Below are 24,111 nucleotides of genomic sequence, written 5' to 3' on the forward strand. Positions count from 1 at the left end.
ATTTTTAATATTTGCTGTAACATTTGAGCTCCTCTCTTTTCACTCTTTTTTGAGCGGTAAAATAAGCGCCCCTCTCTTTTCACTCTTTTTTGAGCGCTGAAATTGGCGCTCCTCTCAATTTCGTTTCGCGCTCTTTTAAATAACAAAAGCGCTCACAATGAGAGGAGCGGTGCCCATCACTGGTTTCAGGGATTGTAAATTTTACGGGTTTAAGATAACGCCGTAAATACGCGGCTTTCTTAGTCTTTTCAGTTAAAATAGTGCCACCTGGTGAGTGTTGAGCGGCGCTAGACTGACACTTAGGTGCTGTATTTTCAACCTCTAATCTAGGCTTTTTTGAGCACAAAGCGTAAGAAAATGCAGCAGCTAAGTTAACTTATGTGGTTTCTTGTAGCCTGTCCTAGGAATTTCGTTGTTAGGGTAAGACGAGTTAAGAGTCGGTGTCAATGCTACGTCACACATGCTTTTTCCTATAGAGAAAAAAACGCGCCTAAAATGGCGGCCATGGCCAAAGCTACGAGGTGATACTACTCTCATAGCGGATAAATTTGATCAGTTTACTCCCTTTACCGCTGCTTTTGATGAGGACTAGAGTAGCCCTAATACTCCGGAACCAGTGAATAGTTTATGAGCCAGAGTAAATCTCATCCCTTAAACAGGCGAATAACACGTTTTAGAGTAAAACGACTAGAGTATTAGTACAGGAGCAAGAAACCACGTGAAAAGGCTAATTGGTGACTGGTTGTAGGGGGTGTGTTACCATTTGTACAAGGTCACTAAGGAAATTTGATCATATTTTTATTCCGAAATTAATCTTCCATTTTATGAACTTGGTTAAACGATTAGATTAAAACCATAAACATTTTTGCTTACAAGTGAACTTATTTTTCCAAATATTTTTTTTTAATTTTCACGATCTTATCGATGCGAAAAGTGTCTATCTTTTTCGTCCGTCGTCGAGATAGTGTATCCTTGGCAGAGGTCAACTTCATCGTCGCTATCGCCCTTGTTAGATGATTTTCCGCAATATCGCGATCGTTTTCGTTCTATAAATAGCCGCGTACTTTGAGCCATCATCGTTTATAATATCAGTCTCTTTTATTTCCTGTATTTGGAAATGTCGCCGCCGCCGCCCTTCTGTCTGATATTTAATACGTTTGATTTCTCGATAAATGTTAATTCAATTCGCTCCTGGAAAGTGAAAGAGAGAGAGAGAGAGCTAGAATTTTCCAAAGACTCGACTGTCTAGAGATTGTACGATAGCATTTTTTAACCAAGGTTAACCAGTTCCCCTGAAAATATATTGGAATTTCCCCCACTTAAAATTTGTAGCCACAAAATGTACCTTATTTTTGACATTTTTGAAAAATTACCTTTTCCTCGATTTTTGGGTTTTTGGGCTCGTTTGATATTATTGGCGAAGGTTGGCAGTAGGTTATTCGAAAGGCCTAGCGTTTCCTACGGTAGTGAACCGTATTCTGGAATAAGATTCTTCCGTATATTAATATCGGTATCAATACTTCCAACGTACGTACACGCGTTTTAAAAGCGAGTGAACTAAATCATTTTATATTATATGAAATTAAATTGGCCTTCACTTTTGCCAAATAAATTGTTTTTGAAGTCAAAAGTGTTTTTGCTCGAGAGAAAACCAGCCCAGTAGCGTAACTAGCGTTAAGGTCTCGAGTGGGAAATAACCAAGGCAAAAAAAATATCTTAAGTTTTAGATTTAACTAACAGCGTTTTAGAGAATTTTCCGCGAAATCTAATAGCGGTTTCCCTCGTTCGATGTTTTTCGCTGGTGGAAGTGTTTCCGTCGCGTCATTATGTAGAAAAACTAGAAATTTTCAATTATTGGGAAAAACATCGGAAGATATCGTTTCTACGAAAGGCTTTTAGACTGTTTCTTTTTAAATGTGAAAATATTTATAATATTCTACCCTCGTATAATTAAAAAACAATAAACATTGCCCGCGGCCATAATTAATTTTCTAAAATTTATCTATAATGATGTACATTTATCGTTATAAATTTCCGCCTTTTAGTGACGTGAACGTACGATTGATCTACGTCATTGCGCGTGTACTCAACAGAAAACCAGTCTGAAAATTAATTTTGGTAATAGGCTCTTGTTTTTGCGGTTTCATAAGCCCGTCTTTTACGTCTTCTCACCTGATTTGCGCCTCACACCCTTTTCGTTAACGCGGTTATTTAAAATTCCATTATAAAACTTGAAAAGGAATCTCTGGCCTGCCAGTCTACCGAAAGGAAATTATGCCTCCTCTTCCATTTCAACGAACTCCGAAGTGATTTAGTGTTATTCAAGCGGATGACATTTTCTGTTTTGTTTTTTCCTTTCTACGTCATTATAAGCTTGGTTTAAAAAAATTGAAAACAAGGCTGCGAAGTCTTACAAGTTTCACGGCGAAAATGTTTATCTATTTGCTTGGGCTCGTCAAAAAAGTTGGGTCTATCGATTGATGTCACGTACATTTCTTCCAAATACGTATATCGAAATTGTTGCGAATTATTATGAAAACATTAGCAACGGCAATAGCTCAACTCGGAATATATTTCAATGCGAAACTAAAACTTCTAAGTTGGTACTCGCCCGAACGAATCTTTAATACGGTAATAGAGGGTCGGTATCAAAGGTAGTAGCGGACGAAACTCTCAGGGCGAATGCGTAATGCCGTGGAATGGACGTGTCCACTTGATTTATAAGTTATTTATTAGCTTACACTGGGATGGTGGACGCCACGCGATTTATTAAATGTCCATTGCGAGTCAACACCACCTGTATTACGATGGGCATTTCCGGTCATTATTCAAGCACTAACTAGACATTAAAATCGTGTTTTTTGTTCTCAATTGATACAGCGGATTGTCTTCCATCGAGGCCACCATTAAAGAAAATTTAATCAACAGGAGGGGGAGCTTTATTTAATTTAAATGTCAAACATTACACGAATTTTGATGAGAAACGATTGGGTCAAGTGCTTGATAAATCAGCCGATAGCCGCGACTCATGTTTTCAAAATCTTTTGAGATTTTAAAAGGACCGTAAGGGCATGCGAAAACATTTTGTCACATCAGCTGATTCCTGTAGAATTGTCGTCCGTTTTTGTTACGCGTATAGCTCGAAATCTATTACAAAACCCAAATTAACAAATAAAAGTGTCGTTCTTATTCTATACCTACCTCTCTAGAAAAACGTACCACGTCCGTATTGTAAAAATGTCAAAGGTAAATTTGGGCAACATAACTTAAAATTACAATCTGCATACCTTTATAGCTAGTACAATTATGAATTTGTTAATTTTATATAACCATGAATATACAAAACTGTAGATTATCTAGATGGTACGACGCCGGCACCCCGGGAGTCTGAATTTGTGAAATCAATGTGTAAATAAATATTCAATCATTCATATTAGAAGGACAACCAGTATTGTTCGTTTGAAACAAATGTTATTGTTTCGGAAGCTTGATATTTTGAACAGTTGATTAGAAAAAGCATATGTGGATAGGAAAGCCCGATAAATGAGTAAAGATTTCTGTAAAAAGTAAACGTTATACTGGAAATGACTTAAATATTTTATTTCCACGAGATCTTTGGTTTCCTCTTCCATAAAAACTTGTTGAGGTTAACGGTAATAGTTAGTGTATGGAGCTGTTGGCCACCACCTTCCTACGCGTTGTAACCGGGCCATTGAATTAATGGCTTTAAAAGTCGCTTGATGACTTAGGCCTAAGGTGGTGCCTTGGGTATTAGCCTAGCTGATTATTATTATCATAAGAACGACCCCTCATTTGTTAAGTTCGGTTACCACAGCGGACATTTCTACCAGAATCGGGTTATGTGACGGTATACATTCCCTTTAAACTATCTAGATTATCAAGCGCTAATCAAATTGTTTTTCATTAAAATTCGTACAATTTTTCTCATTGAAATAGCTTTCCACCTATTGGTTCGATTTACTTCAATAATAGCTTCAATGAAAAATTATCCTCTATTACCAATTGAGAACCAATACCACGGCTTTAAGGTCTAGCGGAGCTTGAATAATAGCTATAAATGCCCATAGGTAAATGGGTTTTGGCGACTTACAATGAACGTGTCTTAACGAATGGCGTCATTTGACTCATTTCGTGTAAAATATAGTGTATTGAAATGCCGTTCTACTGACAAACAGAACTGGAGATATTTGACATCTAAATCGCGTGACCGCCATCTTGAAAATCTACGGATTTGATACGTCTATCAAGTGGTTTCGGCTAGTACGTGGCAACAAATACAGCAGCCCACACAAGGAGAACGCAACCCGTCAAAAGTCGTCTATTTTCTTGCGTACATTTTTCATTGGTCGGCTAGCTGCGTTCTCCTTGTGTTTGTTGCTCCTAGGCTGCATCACGCATTAGCGACGAAAGATCCTCCTCGAGTAAATTTGTAAGGTCCCAAGCAAAGCCCCTTTTTTGCGAATAGCTCTTAAAGTGATAATAAAGAAGTAAATGATTAAATTGTAAATATTTAAGAAATCCCTTTTCAACTCGTAAATCAGCCGATCCAAAATTGGTCGCTCGTTTTGCAGGATATTAAAGGGAAATCTTATATTATTTGTTGGGTAATTTAGTGTTCGGCTGTCGATAACCGTTGAAAAAGAGCCCTTTGACACGCTGCTCATAAACGCGGTGCTTTGACGTCTATACAGTCTTCGTGGACGCTCGTAAAGAAAAGCTCTTTTCTTAAAGAGAGTTGTCACGATTTGGGGACCAGTAATTTAAAAAGAGGTTTACCACTTTTTGTTTCCTTACTTTTGTATTCTATATTGTTTTCGCAATATTTTAAATACTTTAACGTCTAACTAAACAATTTGCATTAATAATGTGGCATATTTATACTCGTCTTACGATGGTTTGAAAACTTTAATTTACCCTTTGGAATTTCAGTTTTTCGAAAGCTTTTAAGCGGTTAAATTTGATGAGCGCGGTAATAAAAATATTGGCGCGCGATATTATATAATTCGCGTTTAAAATGCCAAATCGACTTTTTAAGATTAGTTTGGCTGGGTTTACATTTTATCGGCCGCCTATCTATAGGTTCGTGCGCCCCGTCGACTTCTTTTCTGAATATCAATGTCCCTCACGCTATGATCTGTCTTTCGAATTGAAACTCAATTATTGGAAGATATCTCGTTTGTTACAAGCGCGAATAATCGGAATCTGAGCCTGATGCGTATCGCGGTTGGCACCATTTCTAAAAGAAAAGCGCGAACCTGATCGCAATTTTTTCATTAACTTTCTGCAAAATTTGCAACGCAAATGAAGCCAGAAGTTACATCATCTTTTTAGACTCGATTTTACTCCCGTTTTTTTTTTGCGACGCCGCGAGCGCTGTCCCGGGAAAGAAAATGAGACGAAGGTAAACGTAAGGCTTCCATTATCTCCCGGGAAGTTAGAACATTTATCTCAAGCGCGTACGTGTACGTGAGGTCACCTCGATTGCTTTCGAAATTTGGGGTAGGTACATTTGTTCGAATTTCAATCGTCCGAACGGTGGAACAAATGTTCGAATTTCATTCGTCCTAACCCACGAAATAAAAAATGTTTCAATTGTTCGAATTGGACAACTTGTTTGTTTCATTCGTCTGAATCGGTAGCATCACTTGTCCGAATTCTGTCGCTAAATAAGTATTTATCCTATTATGTTCATTTTTCCTTTGGCCGATATAGTAAGTGGGAATTGCGTTGAATGTTGTGGATATTTTAGGTTAGGTTAGGTTAGGTTAGGCTCACGTTAATGTTACTATTTTCTTATATTAACAATATTTAAAAAAAAAACAATTCATAATGTTCGAAAAAACGGACAAACGATTATTCGAACAATTTAAATTCGCCAGTAAAGTTAACATAAATTGAACGACTAAATCCCCAAACAAAAGTTGTGATAAATTTTTCGGGCAAATGAAATACGTTTTCGGACATACGATCCTGTTTTCCGGCATTCGGACAAATGATCATTCGGACATTTGTACCGCCGTTCGGACGAATGAAATTCGAACAAATGTACCCAAATCCGAAATTTAGACATATATATTTAATATTTAAACTCGTATTAAGTTTTAACCAGGAATGGTGCTTGAAAATTAAAATCTTTTAGTCAAATAGTACAAAAGTAACGAAAGGAAAGATAATAATTTTAAAAAGATTAAAATTGAATTACCGTTGTAAGCGAAATTTTCTCTAGGATTTTGTGATGTAAAACTTAACGAAACGTTTTAAATTCACGTCAATTTATGTTGAAATGGCGGCGGTTTATTTGTTAATACCTAAAAACCCTTAAGGGCAACAACTCGGCGTTGTTAAGTTGCTTCTAAACGCCAAGATGTCCACGCTTACCTTGAACATTTACTTTTAATTTCCCGCATTTCTGAGGAGCATTTTAAAAGCATTCTAAAGGGATAACGAGTATCGCGTGATCGTTACAGTTTTTTAAGCCATCCGATTTTAAACTCGTAGTTAAAATTCCTAAAAATAATGACATAGCCCGTAGCTTGAAAGAAACGTAAAACGACAGTTGATTATGATTAGTTCTAATGGTTCCATGGTTTGACGTCGGTTTCGTGCGGAAAAAAAACGTGAAAATTACTCATGGCTGGTTCTATTTATAATTAGTAGGTCAAATCTTCTCAACGTATCCGTTCGACCTTCCACCGGGCTCCGCGTTATTCACTTTCCAATTTTTTCTAACGTAAACACCTGACCTCAGGCTCTTTGTATTATTCGCTCGATAATATCGCAACTTCGCGACGCGTCAAATTTTACGACTCGCGAAACGAGAGTCGGAATTCATTATACTTTCAATTAAAATTTTCCTTGTGGTTTCTTTTATTACGATTTACGACGACACATAGTCATTTTTTGTCGTCTACAAAAGGGAACGTGAATGTTATATGGGGCACTCTGTCTGGCGACTTCAAAGTGTTTGATAATAATAGTTACCTTGATACGCGGGATCAGTAACTTCTCTTTCTCACCATTGTAATTGCGTTTTTATTAGAAAATATATTTCGAAGGAAATTCGACCGAAGCGTTATATTTCGGGAGAAGCGCGTTATATTAGGAACATATTTTTCGTCACCATTTCGAAGCTACTTAACGGACGTGAGTTTTGGAAAGTTTCGTACCGTCTTGGATATCTAGGTCGGGGTCTTTGATTTCGCTTCTGTTCTTTAGCTAGGGCGAAGATGGGTTCCATTCTCGCGTATTTAAAAAAGGACCTCTCCCCCTTGGTGGTTAAGGTACGATTCGCTTGGCTTCCGATTTAGTCTGCGCCCTAGAACGCGCATTCCTATTTTCTCCATTGTTTTTTTTTGTCATTTTTTCGACAATCCGTACGTAGTTTCTCTTCCTGATAGTGCCCCAAAAATTATCGTTAGTTTCGCGGTGTAAAATGTGACGTGGAAATTATTACGCCAAAGATTCGTGATAATTATTTAATAATATATTCCGAGATTACACTTTTCATTCGAAGATTAGATAGTCGGAATCGGCGCGCGTCTGAACTAGACAATAGGAGCGTAAACCAGAAAATAAATACGTCGTTTTATCAATAAACGTATATCGCGGAAGAGCTCCGACGGGCGATCTCGAGAAGATGGTTTTCCTTTTCACTAATCACCGTTGCGTCAGAAATTCAGTTTGAATGGGCTGGTTAGACGTTGCCTTTTTGTACCGTAGCGGATTGCCGCAGTCGAGTTGGCTCTAATCATTTCGGCGTGTTTTCTTATCTTGAGCGTCTGTTTTCGCGTGTATTCGACGAAACCGGAAATTTCGCGGGCGATTTTCTCATTCATTAAAATACGAGTTTAAGCTTCGGAACGCGAACGCCTCGTTTTCACTAGAATGTCACGCTAGCTAGTTGTATGCATTTACGGTTTTCGGCGTTAAATTTGATTACTCGGTTGATGGTAGCGGTACATTTTATTTCCACTAGTAGACATTATTTCGCAGTTGTCTAAATAACAAGTTCGCCGAGAAGGCGATAATATTATTTCATGGCCGTATTCCATTTAGGCAGGTAGCGTAAAATCTGGAATTAGTAATAAACCTTAAATTTGAGTGAAATATTACTTCTGGCCAAACACGGCTTCGATAAGCAAGTGCCGCACTTATTTATTACTTCTGGCCATACAGGGCTTCGATAAGCAAGTGCCGCACTTATTTATTACTTCTGGCCATACAGGGCTTCGATAAGTAAGTGCCACACTTATTACTTCTGACCATACACGGCTTCGATAAGTAAGTGCCACACTTATTACTTCTGGCCATACACGGATTCGATAAGTTTAGTGCCACACTTATTTATGACATCTGGCCATACACGGATTCGATAAGTAAGTGCCACACTTATTTATGACTTCTGGCCATACACGGCTTCGATAAGTAAGTGCCACACTTATTTATTACTTCTGGCCATACACGGCTTCCATAAGTAAGTGCCACACTTATTTATTACTTCTGACCATACACGGATTCGATAAGTCACACTTATTTATTACTTTCGGATATTAACAGACTGGCAATGCAAACTTAATACTTATTCTAAATTGTAACAAGCGCTTCAAAAGCAAAACTATTCCGAAATGACACTATTTGGTGACGATGAGCGTTCTGAATAACGAAAGTAGCTCAGCGTTACCAGGACAAAAAAATGAAATTATATTACAGTACATAAGTACGGGCAACTTTGATTACTCGCTACAGTGTGGTTGCACTTGGCCATAGTTGGCCATGACTCACATTCATTATAGCGCAAATTTTAAATTTAAATATTGCATATTATAACCCGGTATTTACATTCTTAAGTTAACCAAAAGGTACGTTCTAAAACTTATTTAATTATCGCCCAAATATCGGAAATATATTTAAATTATCGCAGTAAGCGTACTATATTGTACGCGATTGCAATTTTAGTTTGGAGAAAATCGAAAGGTTTATCGAACTGTACGATAATAATAACACGATTGGCAACGCTAAAGGAAAGTGGAATTTCACACCGCCAAAAAGGGGCTACAGAGAGCGATGCGATATCTCTTTGAAAGGAACTTCTGTCGTTCCGAGCAGATCACCCTCTTTTATCGCGCCAAGCTGTCTCCGTGACCCAACAGGCAGTCCGACACAGCATGCTCATCTAAAGAAAATGTGGCTTTTGTCGAAACTAAAAACCCTTGCTTTTGGTACATGCTAACCTGCACACTTATGTATTACTTCTGGAACCGGAATTACGTGGAAAGTAGATTAAAATGTATGTGCCTAAAAGTATGCCAAAATAATAAACTTACCTTTTTAATTTTTAAGAGCCCTATTTTTATTGATTATGTAACGGTAATTTTACCTAATTTTCGTAAACCACTATCATGCGGATGTGATAGCAATGCTTTTTTAACATAATTTTATAGGAAAAAATATTTAAGACCCGTTTTCAAAAACCATGCAAAAGATGCTACAGATAGAAAGGAAAAATTTAAGAAATTCCATGCTAAACCACTTTCTCGAAAAGTGCGGAAGGTTTAAAGATTTTTTTAAAACTTTAACTTTGTTTTAAAAGCCTGACAAATAAACATTTCTTTAATTTACTAACCTATAATTAATCAAATTAAAAATTCGCGGGTTTCAAAATATCTGAAAACGATCGCCACCTCTGGGGAAAAAAGCACAAACCTATACAAGTAAATTACCCCCCTTCCGTTTGAGCAGGCACGGGCCTTGATAAATAAGGCTATAGCTGCTGGCATAACCAACGACAAGTACTCAGCGTTAACGTACCCATGAATACATTGCTCGGACTGTCGGGCTCCCGGAGACGAAACCCGTCTCAATGCCTCGTTAGCCCTCGTTCAGTACCCCCCCCCCCCCCCCCTTTGCGCCTGTTGTCAGGACTTCACCCGTCACCGGATGTTCCTTTGGTAATAGAAACTAAAACCAAGACGCACACCCAAAACGTCTATCTTTGAAATTTGGAGTTGAGCAATTAAATTGAATTAAATTAATGCTGCCATTATCTTTTTATTCCGATTCCGTGTTATTCCAGTTTTAAAATTTTCCACGTCAATCCTGTTCCAAGTTATTCCAGTTTTAACATTTTCCACGTTTTTTCAGTTTTAACATTTTCAACATTAATCCAGTTTTAAAATTTTCCACATTAATCCAGTTTTAACATTTTCCACTTTATTGCGGTTCGACGTTATTTCAGTTTTAACATTTTCCACGTGAATAATGACAATTTTCACGGAAAGACTAATTTTTAAGTACTTTTAGCGTCATATTTGACTCGTATAGTAATGTGAAATGAAAATATCCCAAAATAGGTGAAATTTTTTTATTATCGCGGACCTCTCCGTCCGCTATTAGGGTTAGTGTCGCGCTCCTTTAGCCTTAATTTGCGCCTCAATTACGAAAGATAAATAATAAAGGGGTAAACGGGGCGCGTAAATCGCTACTTCTGCCGCGTGATGTTTATTCGTAACGCGCGTGACGTATTTTTTCATAAAGAACCGCCATTGTGCCATAGAAGCGCCTCTGTAACGCGACGGAACCGTATGACTGACTCAAATTACGATACGAATACCAACGGCGCTTCCGTTGTCCTCCGTAACAAATTTGTTCCGTAAAAATTACTCAACCTACATTAATCCCGTAAAGAATACGAGGCCTAGGTCCTAGCTAAATAACTTCGTAAGTGATCTCGAAACTTAGGACTGTAAAAACGCGTACACGGCGAAGAGGTATTCGGGGAATTTCTATTAGAAACACCAGCTCAATCTTTGTTATAGAAACCCAATTTGCGCTCTTTTATTCGTCAATTATAACGATAATCGTATTAATTATAACGACATTCGCGTCCAGAATTTAGAAATAAGAAAAACCACTCGACCTTGATATCGTCTTGTTTATACTCTCAATCTTTTGTTTGTTTGCCTGAGTACAATTTTATTTCCCAACAGGCTTTATTTTAGCTCGGGTTCTAAAGCGAAACGTTGTGTAGTCGTAGTCGCAAACTTTACTCATTCGTTATATTCGGTACTCACTGTCGGATCATACTCGCAATATGACCCGCGATGTTTTCGTTGATGTAAAAGTGGCAATTCGCCAACTTATTAAAACAACACGAATATGTAGGCTACGGTTTATTTTTCATTTAATATCCGCAACGGCGGCGTTTAAAAACCTAACTATTTTAGACGCGTATTTAGGCAGGCCGCAGGTGTCGCTTGGGCAAGCGTTTTAGCCTACAAACTAAACCTAGTCCGCGGCGATCAGATTTGTTTTGGCGACTGAAATAGCGTTTATTCACCCAAGTGTCAAAATGGTTCGACATAATTTAGGCGAGGAAAAGATCAATTGCGTAGTCCGTTGCGCGATTGAACTCTCCCATTGAAAAAGTGACGATCCTTTTTCCGCATTAAGGGGGCCTTAAGAATTTGTCCTCCGTATTATCATCTCGGGAATCGAAGAAAAGGAGAGGCCCTTCTAAAACGATTCCGTTCCTCCCCCCGTCCACCCAGCTGCTTGTTTCACCCGAGGTTTTCTCTCTTTAATTAGCAAATATTTCGCCATTTTTAAGCCATACCGGTACCCGAAAAAAGGTTTTTGTTGCGCCGAAATGCTTATTTTTATTCTTGGTTGAATGACCCACTCTTTAGGGAACGCGCGAGATCGCTGAAGTCACGTGACGGTTGAGTTTTTAACCCGGGGTTAAGATATTTACGTGGCTTTACGAAATATATTTACGAACACGTTTCATTTTCTCAAATAAGAGCGCCAGTTTTAATTTTCAATAAAGGTTATAGGGTCTCGCCAATGAAATTACCCGAGTTTGCTTAATAATTTAAAGCTAAACGTTTATTGGGACTTAAGGATTTTCCCCGATCTAATAAAATAAATCTCGTCCAAATTTCAACGAACGTTTGTAATGAACGTAACGGTATTTAGAATTTTGAAAGTATAGAAAAGGGAGAGGGGGGGGGGACGATTTCAATGCCATTTTCGTCATTTTTAGGCGTTTGTGAAATGGCCAAATGATGGTAGGAAACTGGAAGACGATGATGCAAGATTTCGTATAGTTTCGACTGTCACGCTAGAGCGGCGGCCGTTTTTACTATACATGCGCGAAACGTAGCGCGCTTTGGAGGTCTTCGCCCATAGCGGCGGTGGCCTGACATTCCGCGCATGCGCCATCGACATCGTACGATATTTTTCGTATATTTTTACGACGCGATTTTGAAAAGCGCGCAATGAATGGAATGGCCCGCTGGCTGACGTCTCTAGGAGCGAAATAAGCGCTTTCGGACTAACCACGGGGAAAGACAGTCTGCCAGAAAAAGTAGTTCCTGATACCCTTATTTTTTTCTCAAAATACGTGTCACACGTAATATTTTATTTACCTTCTTTATTATGATTGCATCCCGACCGTAGTAAAAGCGAAATCTTCTATTTACTGAGAATACGCCGATAAAGACGTTCCTTACCCACTAGATAAGCCTAAACAGGGCTTAGCCTTGATACGGGACTCTCCGCCACCCCTTTTTTGACACTTTGTCCCGAAACTCTTTTCTTCTGGTAGCTTTGGCCTATACTTTTAATTAAAGAATAATCGAACTTTTTCGTATATATCGCAAAAATGCGTTACGTTTATCTTCCGAAGATAACGATACATTTCCGACACTTATTGTAATACGCCTTCGCGAATGTAAACAGAGCTCATTCATACAATAAGAAAAGAGAGATAAAGAGAAAAGATACGCCTTTGAACTTGAAGAAAATTATCTTTTACAGTTTTACGCCGGTATAGGAAAGTTGAAAGGTTTCGGAAATGGTCCTCCTTGGGATCGCGAGAGGGTGTGAAAGATGATTCCGGGATAAACAATCGTCTTCTCCACTGACTCGTTTATAGATGGTTTTAAATATTTTTCCGATTGCCCAAAATCACCAACGTAACTATTGGCGAATAATGACGTTAGTTTTAATTGCATTCGCGTCATCGTTTTTACCCTGATAATAATCGGACGAGGGAAAAACATTCGGCTTTTTGCTCAATCCTAAAAAGGCGCCATTAGACTAAATAATGGGACGGACTGAGTGTACTCCCAAAATCGTACGATATAGTTTTGGGCCTACCGCGTGAAATAAGCCAAGTCGAAAGAACCAATCATCGTCTGACATGGTAGTGACGTCAGAACCGCGATCTCTACTCTATTGAAGTATGGCGAAAGGTAGAAGACGCCCTCATAGAGTGTAGATTTGACGCCGAGTGAGCAACGTGGAAAAATAGCGAGTCAACCTGAGTTCTAGATAACTCTCTTCGTGCGAATAAATTCTATATTTACATATTTTCGCGTTCATTTATCTTTGAGAAGTATATATTTTTAAATTCAATTCACCGCGAATAATCGAAAGAACCGCGCCTTCGTTCCCTTATTCCGTTTCTTCCGTTTTCTAAATCAACGTTTTTTTTTTATTAAATATCCGACTGTGCGCGGTCCGCGACTCGTTCGGTAGACTCCGGGAGTAGCTTTCGGAGGACGGTAAACTTCTACGGAACATTTTGCAAGATGAGGTTACCCTGTTGGCAGAGGCTAAGCTTAGCCTCCTTATTATTATTTATTATCGTTATATCAACTAGACTTCATCGGACATCAGGTGAATACAAGTTTTACTTTTTCGCGTAAAAATCGCAATTTTGCGTTAGGCTTAGCGGCGTGGTTTGCTCTCTCTATGGTATTCCCGGGCCCTGGCTTCGCCGGCGGTGCCCATCCCTCTTTTGCGTCTTTGGGAAAATAATCGATATGCATTTTCAATATGGTATAAAAGGATAAGACAAGACGACTTTTGATTGGGATTTCTGTATTGTAGTTCAATTTAAAAACTTTCCATCATTGTGTATACATCCCGTACATAATTTTAATATTTATATTAATTTTTTATAACTCGTCATCCATGTGCCTTTCTACCAAAATACTCAATCTGATCAGGGGCGTGGTTTCATATTCTATTAAAAAGTGTGAAATTTAATCGCAATAATTTCGACCTGGAACCCCTAATTTTCCGACATATGGTACACGTTATCAGTTCGAGACTTAGTTAATATTGAAACTTCAATTTATTTTCTAGCCGAATGTTCGAGTGTTCAGTTTAAATGTAAAAATCATCATTGTATTCCATTATCTTGGCGTTGTGACGAAGATGACGACTGTAAAGACGGATCGGATGAAGAAGGATGTGGTAAGATGAAATTTTATTATTTTAGGCTTTGAATTAAGCTCTATTAGGTAGATGAGAACCATAGCGTGAAAGCCCTACAGATTGGGCGACACGTCTTCAAAACGTTATTTTCCAATTTAAATCCGTCAATCAAATTAAATCGGGGAAAGCTTGAACATTGGGGACTTAGAGCTAGGACTAAGGGCAGGGGAAGACGTTATTAGAATAAAGGGATTAACCACGTGTATCTGTTTATCTGTATTGTCGCTAGAATGTTGTTACCCATAAAACGGACGTATGACGAAATAATATGTAAACCGAAAAGGTACTTAACCAAAAATGTATCATTTTAATAATGGGGTGTCTTGGATCGTGTCCTTATTTCCCTTTTATTAGACTCAAGGTAAAACTGGCGCCACGAATGAACGAAAAACTCGTCAAGCCTGTATATCGAAAAGGCTCTTTTTTTTCGTGTTAAACTTATCCCCCACCCCCGGGAATATAAATTTCTCCTTTTTCCAGCCACACTATACGTGTATTAAATAAAATCGTACAAAAGCCCATAGGCTGTTTGATTTATATATTTCTTCGCGGATCTTACTGGTTCATTAGAAAAACGTTGGGATTGGGGGAGGAAAGCGGAATTTTACACTGAAAAAAAAAAAAACTTGTCAGATGACGAAATGTGTCAAGACCATTGCACGCGGTTTTTATTTAAAGTCTACGTGTCCTCAAAAGTTTTCAGAGAACCTTTTTAATTCGCATCAAGGTTTAGATAATTGATAGCTAGCCAAAACTTTACCTGTCCTTTGCGCACGCCAAATATTTAAGAAATACTCCAATTATCTTTGATTTAAATACATTACGCTCTTGATAAATATTAATTAGACGGGTGCCCCTTGAATATTTCCCGTACTAACCATTACCGTAACTTTCCAAATTTTGTTTTCTTTTATCTATGCGATTTTGCTCTATGTTACGCAAGGGCGTCAACCAGCGGTTAGGGTTGTGATGGAAATTGATGTTTTCTGTTTTTAATGTTTTTTCGCTTAAGCATGTTCGATTTCATCCAAATTTTGTATTTTATTTCAAGGGTTACGATTAATATTATAAAATAACTTGATCGGGTATATATTGCCGCGATAGTGTTTATCGATCGATAGATAGATAGATAGATAGATGAGCCCACCAGATGTTTGTCCTCTAAATACTAAGTTTGGTTTTCGAGATAAAAATTGTTTCGGCCAATTCTAAAGAGTAAGCAGCGTCGTCTAATTTTAACCGTTTCTTTCGTCTCGGAGGATTTTTCGATAAAGAGCACGGGTTTATAAATAATAAAGCGCCTTCTCGCTTCGAGAGTGACTTGTGCATTTTTCCGGTAGTACAATTTTTTTTCCCTGTCTGTGTCTGGCGCCCTCGATGCCTCTCGAAATTCCCCCTATTGTAGGGGTTATTGTATGTCAGAGGTATGCGTCAGCAAACACACCTCCGCGGCTTCCTATTGGCGGACAAAGAACGGATGATTTTACGTCACTATGGAATGCCGTGCTGGCTTTCCCTCAGGCGCCTTTCCCCGCAGACATCGCGCGGCTTTTTTTGTTTCGTCTCTTGGCTGCGCGCCAAGCGTTAACCCCCTTTTGCGCGCTACCCTCTTATCTCTCTTTGATTTTGCCCCCTTCTCTTTTACGATGCCGGTTTTCCCGCCACATCGTACGATTTTATCCAATCTCTCCCCCCCCCCTCTCTGCGCCACGTTTCGACTTTTTCTCCATTACTAAAAATATGGCGGATGTATATTTTCTTTTGGCGCGGTAGCTGCTTCCAAGTTCCAAAATGATCATATTTTAATCCTGTTATGGGCGGGATAACAAATTGGCTCATTTCGAGGAAAATATTTACCCACTTGGCCTCACCCACAGTAATGTGGGAGGCTAAATAGAATGTATAACCTTTTAGGTCAAAAATAGACTTTCATTCATAAATAAATCGAATGTTTTTTTCAATGCTAACCTTAGATAAGGAAATAATAATGCAGAACTCGCCTTTTATAGCAAAATTTTCTTATAAAGATGTTATAATTCAAAATATCCTATAGATTCTTTTACGCGCGTATTTCATGGGTGTCGCCATTACCGTGCTACACGCGAGAGAACGGGTTTTGGGGGAAAGAACTTTCCATGGTAGAGCTACGTGCAGTAAGTCTATGGCAGCTGCCTGTGGAGCAAATCGTGGGAGGGTCCTTGATGGGGGGAAAGACGCGCGTAAAAGAGTGTATAGACTGTGGTTGTATGGATGGATGGATGAATATTTGTTTGTTCTGTGTTATTATTAAAGAGCTTTATAAATCAGGAAGTAGTTCCCAAATGGAATGAATTTAGGATTGCAAGTGACTCAATAATTATAATTTTATTAATCATAAACTTCAAATGGCGGTTTTTAAGATGTTGAGGAATTTATATATATAAATCTCACATTTGAAGATGCATTAGTAATTTCAAAAATATCTTCAACTTATTTTAGTTTGTAACAACTGAGGAGTATGTTATAACCTCATGTTTCATTGGTGTTGATGGGGTAAAGATTTAGTGCTGACAAAGATACTAAACCTGAAGCCTACTTAAATCCTCGTTTTAATTAATACTTGTAATTCAAACCAATTTTTATATCTGTAATTTTTTGTACTTTGAAAGAAAATTAGGTCACAAATATTTGATTCTATTACTTTAGGTTTTTTCTGCTTTTTTATTTTTAAAATAGTAGTGTTTCTGATTAATTTTTCATGGTTTAAGTATATTCTAATATATATATATTTTTTTTTAGTGACAAGGACATGTTCAGAAACAGAATTTTTATGTGCCAACAATAAATGTATTCCTTCAAGGTGGCAGTGTGACAATGAAAATGATTGTGAAGATAATTCCGATGAAGATCAAACATTTTGTCGTAATTATCCCATTAAATTTGTTCTAAAAATTGGTATTCCTACCATTTATTGATGGATTGATTCATTCCTAATAGAAAATAGAACATGCCCAACTGATCATTTCTCATGCGGTTCATCTGGTGTTTGTATTCCTGTATCTTGGAGGTGTGACGGCCATGAGGACTGTGCCGAAGGCTTGGATGAAAAAAACTGTGATCCCATTACTTGTACTCACGAAGAATTCCGCTGCTTGCATAATGGCAAATGCATCATGAAAAGATGGGTGTGTGATCAAGAAGATGATTGCGGAGACAAAAGTGATGAGAAGGATTGTCGTAAGTTATTTACTGATCCAAATTAAAACTATTTGGAAACCACATGAAGATGTTAACATAATTAACTTAAACTAGCAAATGTAACGTGTTCGAGCTCCGAATTCATGTGTCAAAATGGAAAGTGCATACCAGAAAAGTGGCATTGCGATGGAGATATAGATTGTACCGACCAATCTGATGAATTAGGCTGCCCACCTATAAGCGGCCAAACTTCTCCATGTCCATCCAATGAGTTCATGTGTGCCAATAGAATTGATTGCATTCATTTGAATTGGCAATGTGATGGTACCCCAGACTGCCCAGATGGATCGGATGAAGTCAGCTGTAAGATATAATTCCTTAAACCATTTTCAGCACAGTTTTTGCTTGTCTAATGTTAGAATGTATTCTACCATTTGTAACATATTTACTCATAAGCTTGCCATACAGGTATTTTCTTTAATGAAACCTTATTCATAGGATATGACGTAAATTTAGTCACTTCCAAGTCCTTCATGAAAAACAGGTCACAAACTTTATAGATAAGATATGGAAGTTGATAAAGTGAATTTTGAGCACATGCACAAATCAGAGGGCTTTTCTGGCTTTGACAATTTATAGTTTAGCTGGTGCCTTTCAAATACTAGATTTTGTTTCTGTGGTAACCTCATCGATAGAGCAAGAAATAAGAATTTTATATTTACACTTTTACAGTCCATTAATTGTATGTTCCGTATGAAACAAGGTTGCATAACAATTTGTTTTATGGAAAAGTTATACATTATACTAATGAATGATTATGTTGTATGTGTTTCTACAGGTATCAACACCTGTCGACCAGATCAGTTCCAATGCAATGACCGACAGTGTATCATTGGATTATTACAATGCAATGGTCAAAACGAATGTCCCGATGGTTCTGATGAAATTGGGTGCCCATCTCCCAAGCCAGACTGCTCGGAGAATGAATTTGACTGTGGTGACAAGCATTGCATTCCACTGAGTCAAGTGTGTGATGGCAAAAATGATTGTGGCAAAGGAGAAGATGAGCCCATAGATAGTTGCCGTAAGCCAAAATTTAATTTCAAATTATATTTATTTTTATTCATGTGGTAATTAATAAAATTTGAACTTTAAATCCATGTGCAAAACACACTTGCAAATAAAGTACTAAAAAGCTTAAGCTCGTGAAGCAGATCAAAACATTTTATACTTATAATTTTTTTATTGTATTATTTAATTTTAGATTACATTGTTTTAAACCCATTATTTTCATTCAATATTTATTTATTCATCAATTGTACAGAAGCTGCTGTATTACATTGCGTTACTTTAATTTTTAGATAAAAATGAGTGCTCAGATAGCAATGGTGGCTGCTCGCACATCTGCATTAATACTCCAACATCGTATCATTGTGCCTGCCCTCCCGGGTTCCGCCTTTATGACAACAAATCATGTGAGGATATAGACGAATGCTCAATTTTTGGTTCATGCTCCCAAATTTGCACAAATACCAAGGGTGGTTATAAATGCGCCTGTTTTGAGGGATATTCTCTCTCAAATGGAAAACACTGCAAAGTTACTCGTAAGTAATTTCACACTATTTTTATTCTTTATTTGAAATGTGTCACTTTAAACATCTTTTCTTCAGATGGGCAAGTTTATCTGCTCTTTGCTAATCGTCATGACATACGCAAAATTAATGTTGAATCCACTAAGTATACTTCCGTGCTTAAAGACTTGAAGAGTACAATTGGATTAGATTATGTGTACAGCAAGGGTCAAGTATTTTGGTCTGATGTGGCTGAAGAAAACATTAAAAGGTATTTGTTTAAAAAAGAAAGATCTTTTAATTTTTTTGCGAATTTCATTTGCTCTTATTTTATTTCAGTGCTCCATTAAAAACTGGCGATCCAGTAAAAACCGTCGTAACCCACGCTCAAACTCCAGATGGCATCGCTGTGGATTGGATTCATGAGCTGATTTATTGGACCGATACTGGCCGGAACTCCATCGATGTGTCAAACTTAGATGGAAAGATGAGGAAAACTTTGTTTGATCACGACCTTGATGAGCCACGAGCCATAGCTGTGGATCCCAGAGCTGGTTGGGTTTTCTGGACTGATTGGGGTGACAAAGCCAAGATTGAAAGAGCTGGCATGAATGGAATATCACGCTCAGTCATAATCTCTGGAGACGACATCGTGTGGCCCAATGGATTAGCTCTGGACTACATTGACAACAGAGTTTATTGGGTAGATGCCAAAATGTACCGTTTGGAAAGCTGTAAATACAATGGAGCTGATCGGAGAGCTATTGTTACTGATCCAAAAGTCATAAGACATCCCTTCTCTTTGGACGTTTTTGAAGTAAGATTTAATTAACTCTTATCATTAAAGTAGACCATTATTAAGAGAATTGTTTTCCTTAATCAACAGGAATTTGTTTACTGGACTGACTGGGGCTCAGAAGCCATCCACAGAGTAAACAAATACACTGGAAAAGACTTGGCTAACGTCACTAGTGGCATATTCTCTCCTATGGACATCCACGTATATCACGAACTAAAACAACCGGCTGCGGCAAATGTGTGTGAAAAACTCAACAGCAGATGCTCCCACTTGTGCTTGCCCGCTCCACAAATATCCGATAACTCTCCACGATTCACCTGCGCCTGTCCTGATGATATGGATTGGGTTGAAGGGGACCCTAGGACTTGTATAAACAAAGGTAAGAAACAGTTGTTTAAATTTGCTTTTACTTTTCCATTTAATCTTAATCTGTGATGATTTCATGTTAGTTAATCTAGTAATCTTTGGGCATGTGTTAATTGGTGAGCTTCTCTTTTTTTCCTTTCCTGTTTCCCTTAATCCGTACTAACAGTTCTCAATGACACTACAGCTATGTCAGTTTCCAATTCAACTGAGCCAGGTAAAAAACTCATTTTCATCACCTAACATTTTTTCACTGCTTTCTTTTTGCTTACTTTACATTAACAAAAACTTATCGTACTTGAATGTGAGATAGGAAGGAATAGAAAAGAATTTCATTATCTCTATAAGGTTCAAGTTGAAAGTATCCCATTTTTAATGTAATTGCCAGTTGCCAAAATGGTATATTTTTAGTAACATGTGATCTACTTAGGCTAGTGAGGTGAATATAAAATTGGCTTACTACGAGAGTAAGCTATCTTTAAAGTTTTTACGCATCCTCGCAAATGTTCTGCGATTTTTGTTTGTTTCCCCCCTTTTTTTTATTCCGGGGTGATTGGTGTTGCACAGTATCTTGTCTTCTCTTACAGCAGTTACCGCTTTGGCAGAAGCGAATGCTCGGGCTGACAATACTAGCTTGCCCTCTACCAGTTCATTGGGAGACTTGGACCACATCCAAAATAATTTCACCTTTGACAATTCTCAAATTTATGCCAAGTCTTCCTCTTTGTCTAACATCTCCGATGCCTTTGATGGTTTGGCTAATAATTCTCTAGGTACCGTTAACTATGCCCCTCTTTGTCATTACATTTTCCTTTTGCGCTCTTGCTTTTTTCATTATTTTCATATTTCATTATTCATTTTACGTTGATTCTTTTAAACTATTGTGGATATTACCTTATTTTAAATTTACAACAAATTATAATCACGCCTTGCACGTGTAATTTTTAATCAATAAAGGCATCCCAATGGTTTTCCAAAATATTATTTTGGGCTTTTCCTGAAAGACACCTTGGAATGTTAATTTCTATAATGTTCATTTTTGTTTTTAAAGATCACCAGCACGCTGCAACAGAGTCTGGGATGGATTATAGTAACCATGATCACAATGTATCCTCAGCAGACTCGCATATTAGTAGTCATAGTGGCCAACTAGATATTGGAATGGTGGCTGGAATTTTCACTGGAGTAGTTGGTCTTCTAGTCATCCTTGTTTTGGTAATTATCTTGTTTTTTCTTTGATATCCGTGTTTGGTTTAAATACTAATGTTTTATTTACAATAGGGCGTTTTCTGCGTCTACAAGCAGTACCTGAGGAGAAATATAACAAGTATGAACTTTGATAACCCTGTATATAGGAAAACAACGGAAGATCAGTTTAGTTTGGAGAAGAACCAATATCAACCAGCAAGGTCATATCCACCAGTAAGTGTATTACTGCTCAGCTGCAATATGATAACGAATGTTCTCTAAATTATCCTCATTTTGAACTTCCAGAGTTTAGAGCCTTTAACTTCTCCGGGAACTAACGAATTTGTATAACCTTCTCAAGACACTAGGTGATATTATATAAACTGACTCCAGTATACGTAAATGACTCTCATTCAAAGAGCGCCCTGAAGAAGCGGGTCTGAGAAATAACGAGAAGCGAGGTTTTAGAAAGGTGCGTAATGATAAATTGGTCATGACTGTGTAGCTCAATATGGCCACCACCAAATAGCTTGCAGAGCGTGCAATCTCCAAGGACTAGGCTTGATTATACATGTATAATGACTAGATAATGAATAGCAAAATGTAAAAATTCCTTTTCTCGTAACTTTCCCAGTGCGTGTGTTGAGTTAAAAGTATTTTATATTATTGCGTGCTGGTGGAGCCAGGTAATTCTTTATCTCCACGTGTTGTTCAATAACCCTGTGAAAATGTTCGGAACAACAGTGAGGCGATTCTACTTCAAAGTTAAGATACTTTGCATTTTGGTGGCTATTTGAAGCTTTCGTAACTCATTCCATCGTCAAGAAAAAGATTGTTGTACTTTTTTCATAGTACGGTTATTTGCGTTAATGGAGAAGCCTCAGCGACTAAATTCTTTCTGGCTACCAGTACGACCAAATGGTTCAGTTATGTGCAATAGGAAGTTTTAGGCTGTACCCCTAACTTTTTATCATTAACTTTTAAAGTATTGGAAGGTAATTCAAAGTTAGTCAAGCCTGCAAAATCTAAAACTATGATTAAGGCGCAATTTAAGAAAGAGTAGTGTTGTTTTCAACACTTTTTTTCCTGTTCCTAAATTACAAACTTAGTTAATTCAATGCCAAGCCCCGCGTAAGACGTAAAATGTACAGTAAGAATGAGGTGTAAATGTAACATGGTTCTTGTTTTTATGCACTTTTAATTTTGTAGTTGCTAGGTTCTTGGGCAACGATGCTATTTATTGCGTTCTTTTGTAAATACCTATTATATATATTAGATATATTATTTTCTGATTATCCCTAAGCTCTCGAATGAAGTGGTTAAATTTTCCCAATTAAATTGTTGACAAATAATTGAGAAGAAGGAACTTTCTTCTCAGCTCTCTGGTAGATGCGTTCAGGTAGTTTTGGTTTGCAAAATATAAAAACCATTGTTAAATTGAGAAATCCAACTTTGTATTAGGCACCTCCAACTGGAAATTTTTTCAAATTATTTATTATATCGGGCCTTGAAAAAAAACTAATCTTATTTATTACCAGTTTGTTAACTGTATTTAATGTAAATTTTGAAAACTGCCTATATCTTTAAAGCTATAGAAAGTTGGAAGATTGACATTTCTTACAGTTTGTAAAGAGAAAAGAAAAGCTAAACGAGTAATTTTTAAACTCTCCATAGCTTTAAAACTAAAGCTTCGATTAATTAGTGCCAAAATAAGGCCAATCTTTTTTATTTAAATACCAAATATATAGTAAAATCGCTGTTTATTTAAGAACAATTTACACGTAACACTGAGTAAAGTAAACTAGTAAATAATCCACTTCCATTGATCAAAATAATAAGTTAAAAAATGATTTAATGGGGATTGTGTGGAAATGTAATATTCCTAACCCCCCTTTGTATAGCTTATGTAATTATTTTTTGTACATAAAACACATTTGTCAAAAGTGATATACTAGTTTTTCTATTATATTCTTTTGAATGAAATCTTTAATAAGAAAATATTATTTGTATAGAACTTAAATAACTATTCTAATCATTACATTGGAGTTCAGACTTACCAAATGAAATTGGTCATAGTAGCTTTTATATTTTGAGATGAAAAATGATCTGAAATCGTATATAAAACGTATTTGTGATAATAATTTTTAAAGGGAGTATGCCTAGTGCCTAGCCATTTTGCAAAACCAACACCCAACAAACACTATTTTAGGCAGCTTCATTGATAAAAAAATTTCTTTCTAAATGACTCGCTTGCGAGATAAATCACCTTTTTTAAGAGACATGTTTCTAAAAATTTGTAAAAAAAAAAAAACTTTTTCTACCAAAAACTTAATGTGGGCAACTATAAATTGTTGAATTATTAGTTCAAAAACTAGTTGATTATAATTTCATATACCTATAAAATTGGAGGAAAGATTTAATTTTTATTCTAGGTGTAGGCATAGAACCCTCAAAATCAACAATTAAAAATTGAATAATTTATCACGCCCTTCTCTTCTAACTACGAATCCTACAATATGAAACTGTTTAGATGTGCCGTACTTGTACATTGTCTGTACACCAAAAATAATTGTTAGAAAATGATTGGCTTCTACAACTACTTTTTCTCGAAAACAAAAACAGCATCTCAACGTGTCATCGCATTGTATATTTGTACCACTGAATTAAGATTGAAGTGTAATTAAAATATTCATAAATGGACGTTATGGT

At 37.2% G+C, this 24,111-nt stretch overlaps 1 protein-coding gene across 1 annotated transcript in view; it reads left to right on the top strand.

Annotated features, from left to right (window-relative positions):
• Window positions 1–24,100, top strand: part of LOC149941222 (low-density lipoprotein receptor-related protein 8-like) — a gene marked incomplete at its 5' end in the record, with an annotated part of 39,884 nt that extends 15,784 nt beyond the window's left edge. The window contains 15 exons of the mRNA XM_090179433.1: window positions 14,173–14,283; window positions 17,083–17,205; window positions 17,281–17,520; window positions 17,596–17,844; window positions 18,320–18,565; window positions 18,843–19,085; window positions 19,152–19,323; window positions 19,392–19,869; window positions 19,939–20,230; window positions 20,301–20,333; window positions 20,402–20,431; window positions 20,802–20,987; window positions 21,266–21,429; window positions 21,496–21,636; window positions 21,709–24,100. Coding sequence (XP_090035559.1) covers window positions 14,173–14,283; window positions 17,083–17,205; window positions 17,281–17,520; window positions 17,596–17,844; window positions 18,320–18,565; window positions 18,843–19,085; window positions 19,152–19,323; window positions 19,392–19,869; window positions 19,939–20,230; window positions 20,301–20,333; window positions 20,402–20,431; window positions 20,802–20,987; window positions 21,266–21,429; window positions 21,496–21,636; window positions 21,709–21,753 — 2,753 coding nt within the window. The remainder of the gene's footprint in view (window positions 1–14,172; window positions 14,284–17,082; window positions 17,206–17,280; window positions 17,521–17,595; window positions 17,845–18,319; window positions 18,566–18,842; window positions 19,086–19,151; window positions 19,324–19,391; window positions 19,870–19,938; window positions 20,231–20,300; window positions 20,334–20,401; window positions 20,432–20,801; window positions 20,988–21,265; window positions 21,430–21,495; window positions 21,637–21,708) is intronic.
• Between the last annotated feature and the right edge of the window lie 11 nt (window positions 24,101–24,111).

This window comes from Leiobunum rupestre, chromosome 6, assembly GCF_980474605.1.
Source record: "Leiobunum rupestre chromosome 6, qqLeiRupe1.1.hap1, whole genome shotgun sequence".
Lineage (NCBI taxonomy): Eukaryota > Metazoa > Arthropoda > Arachnida > Opiliones > Sclerosomatidae > Leiobunum > Leiobunum rupestre.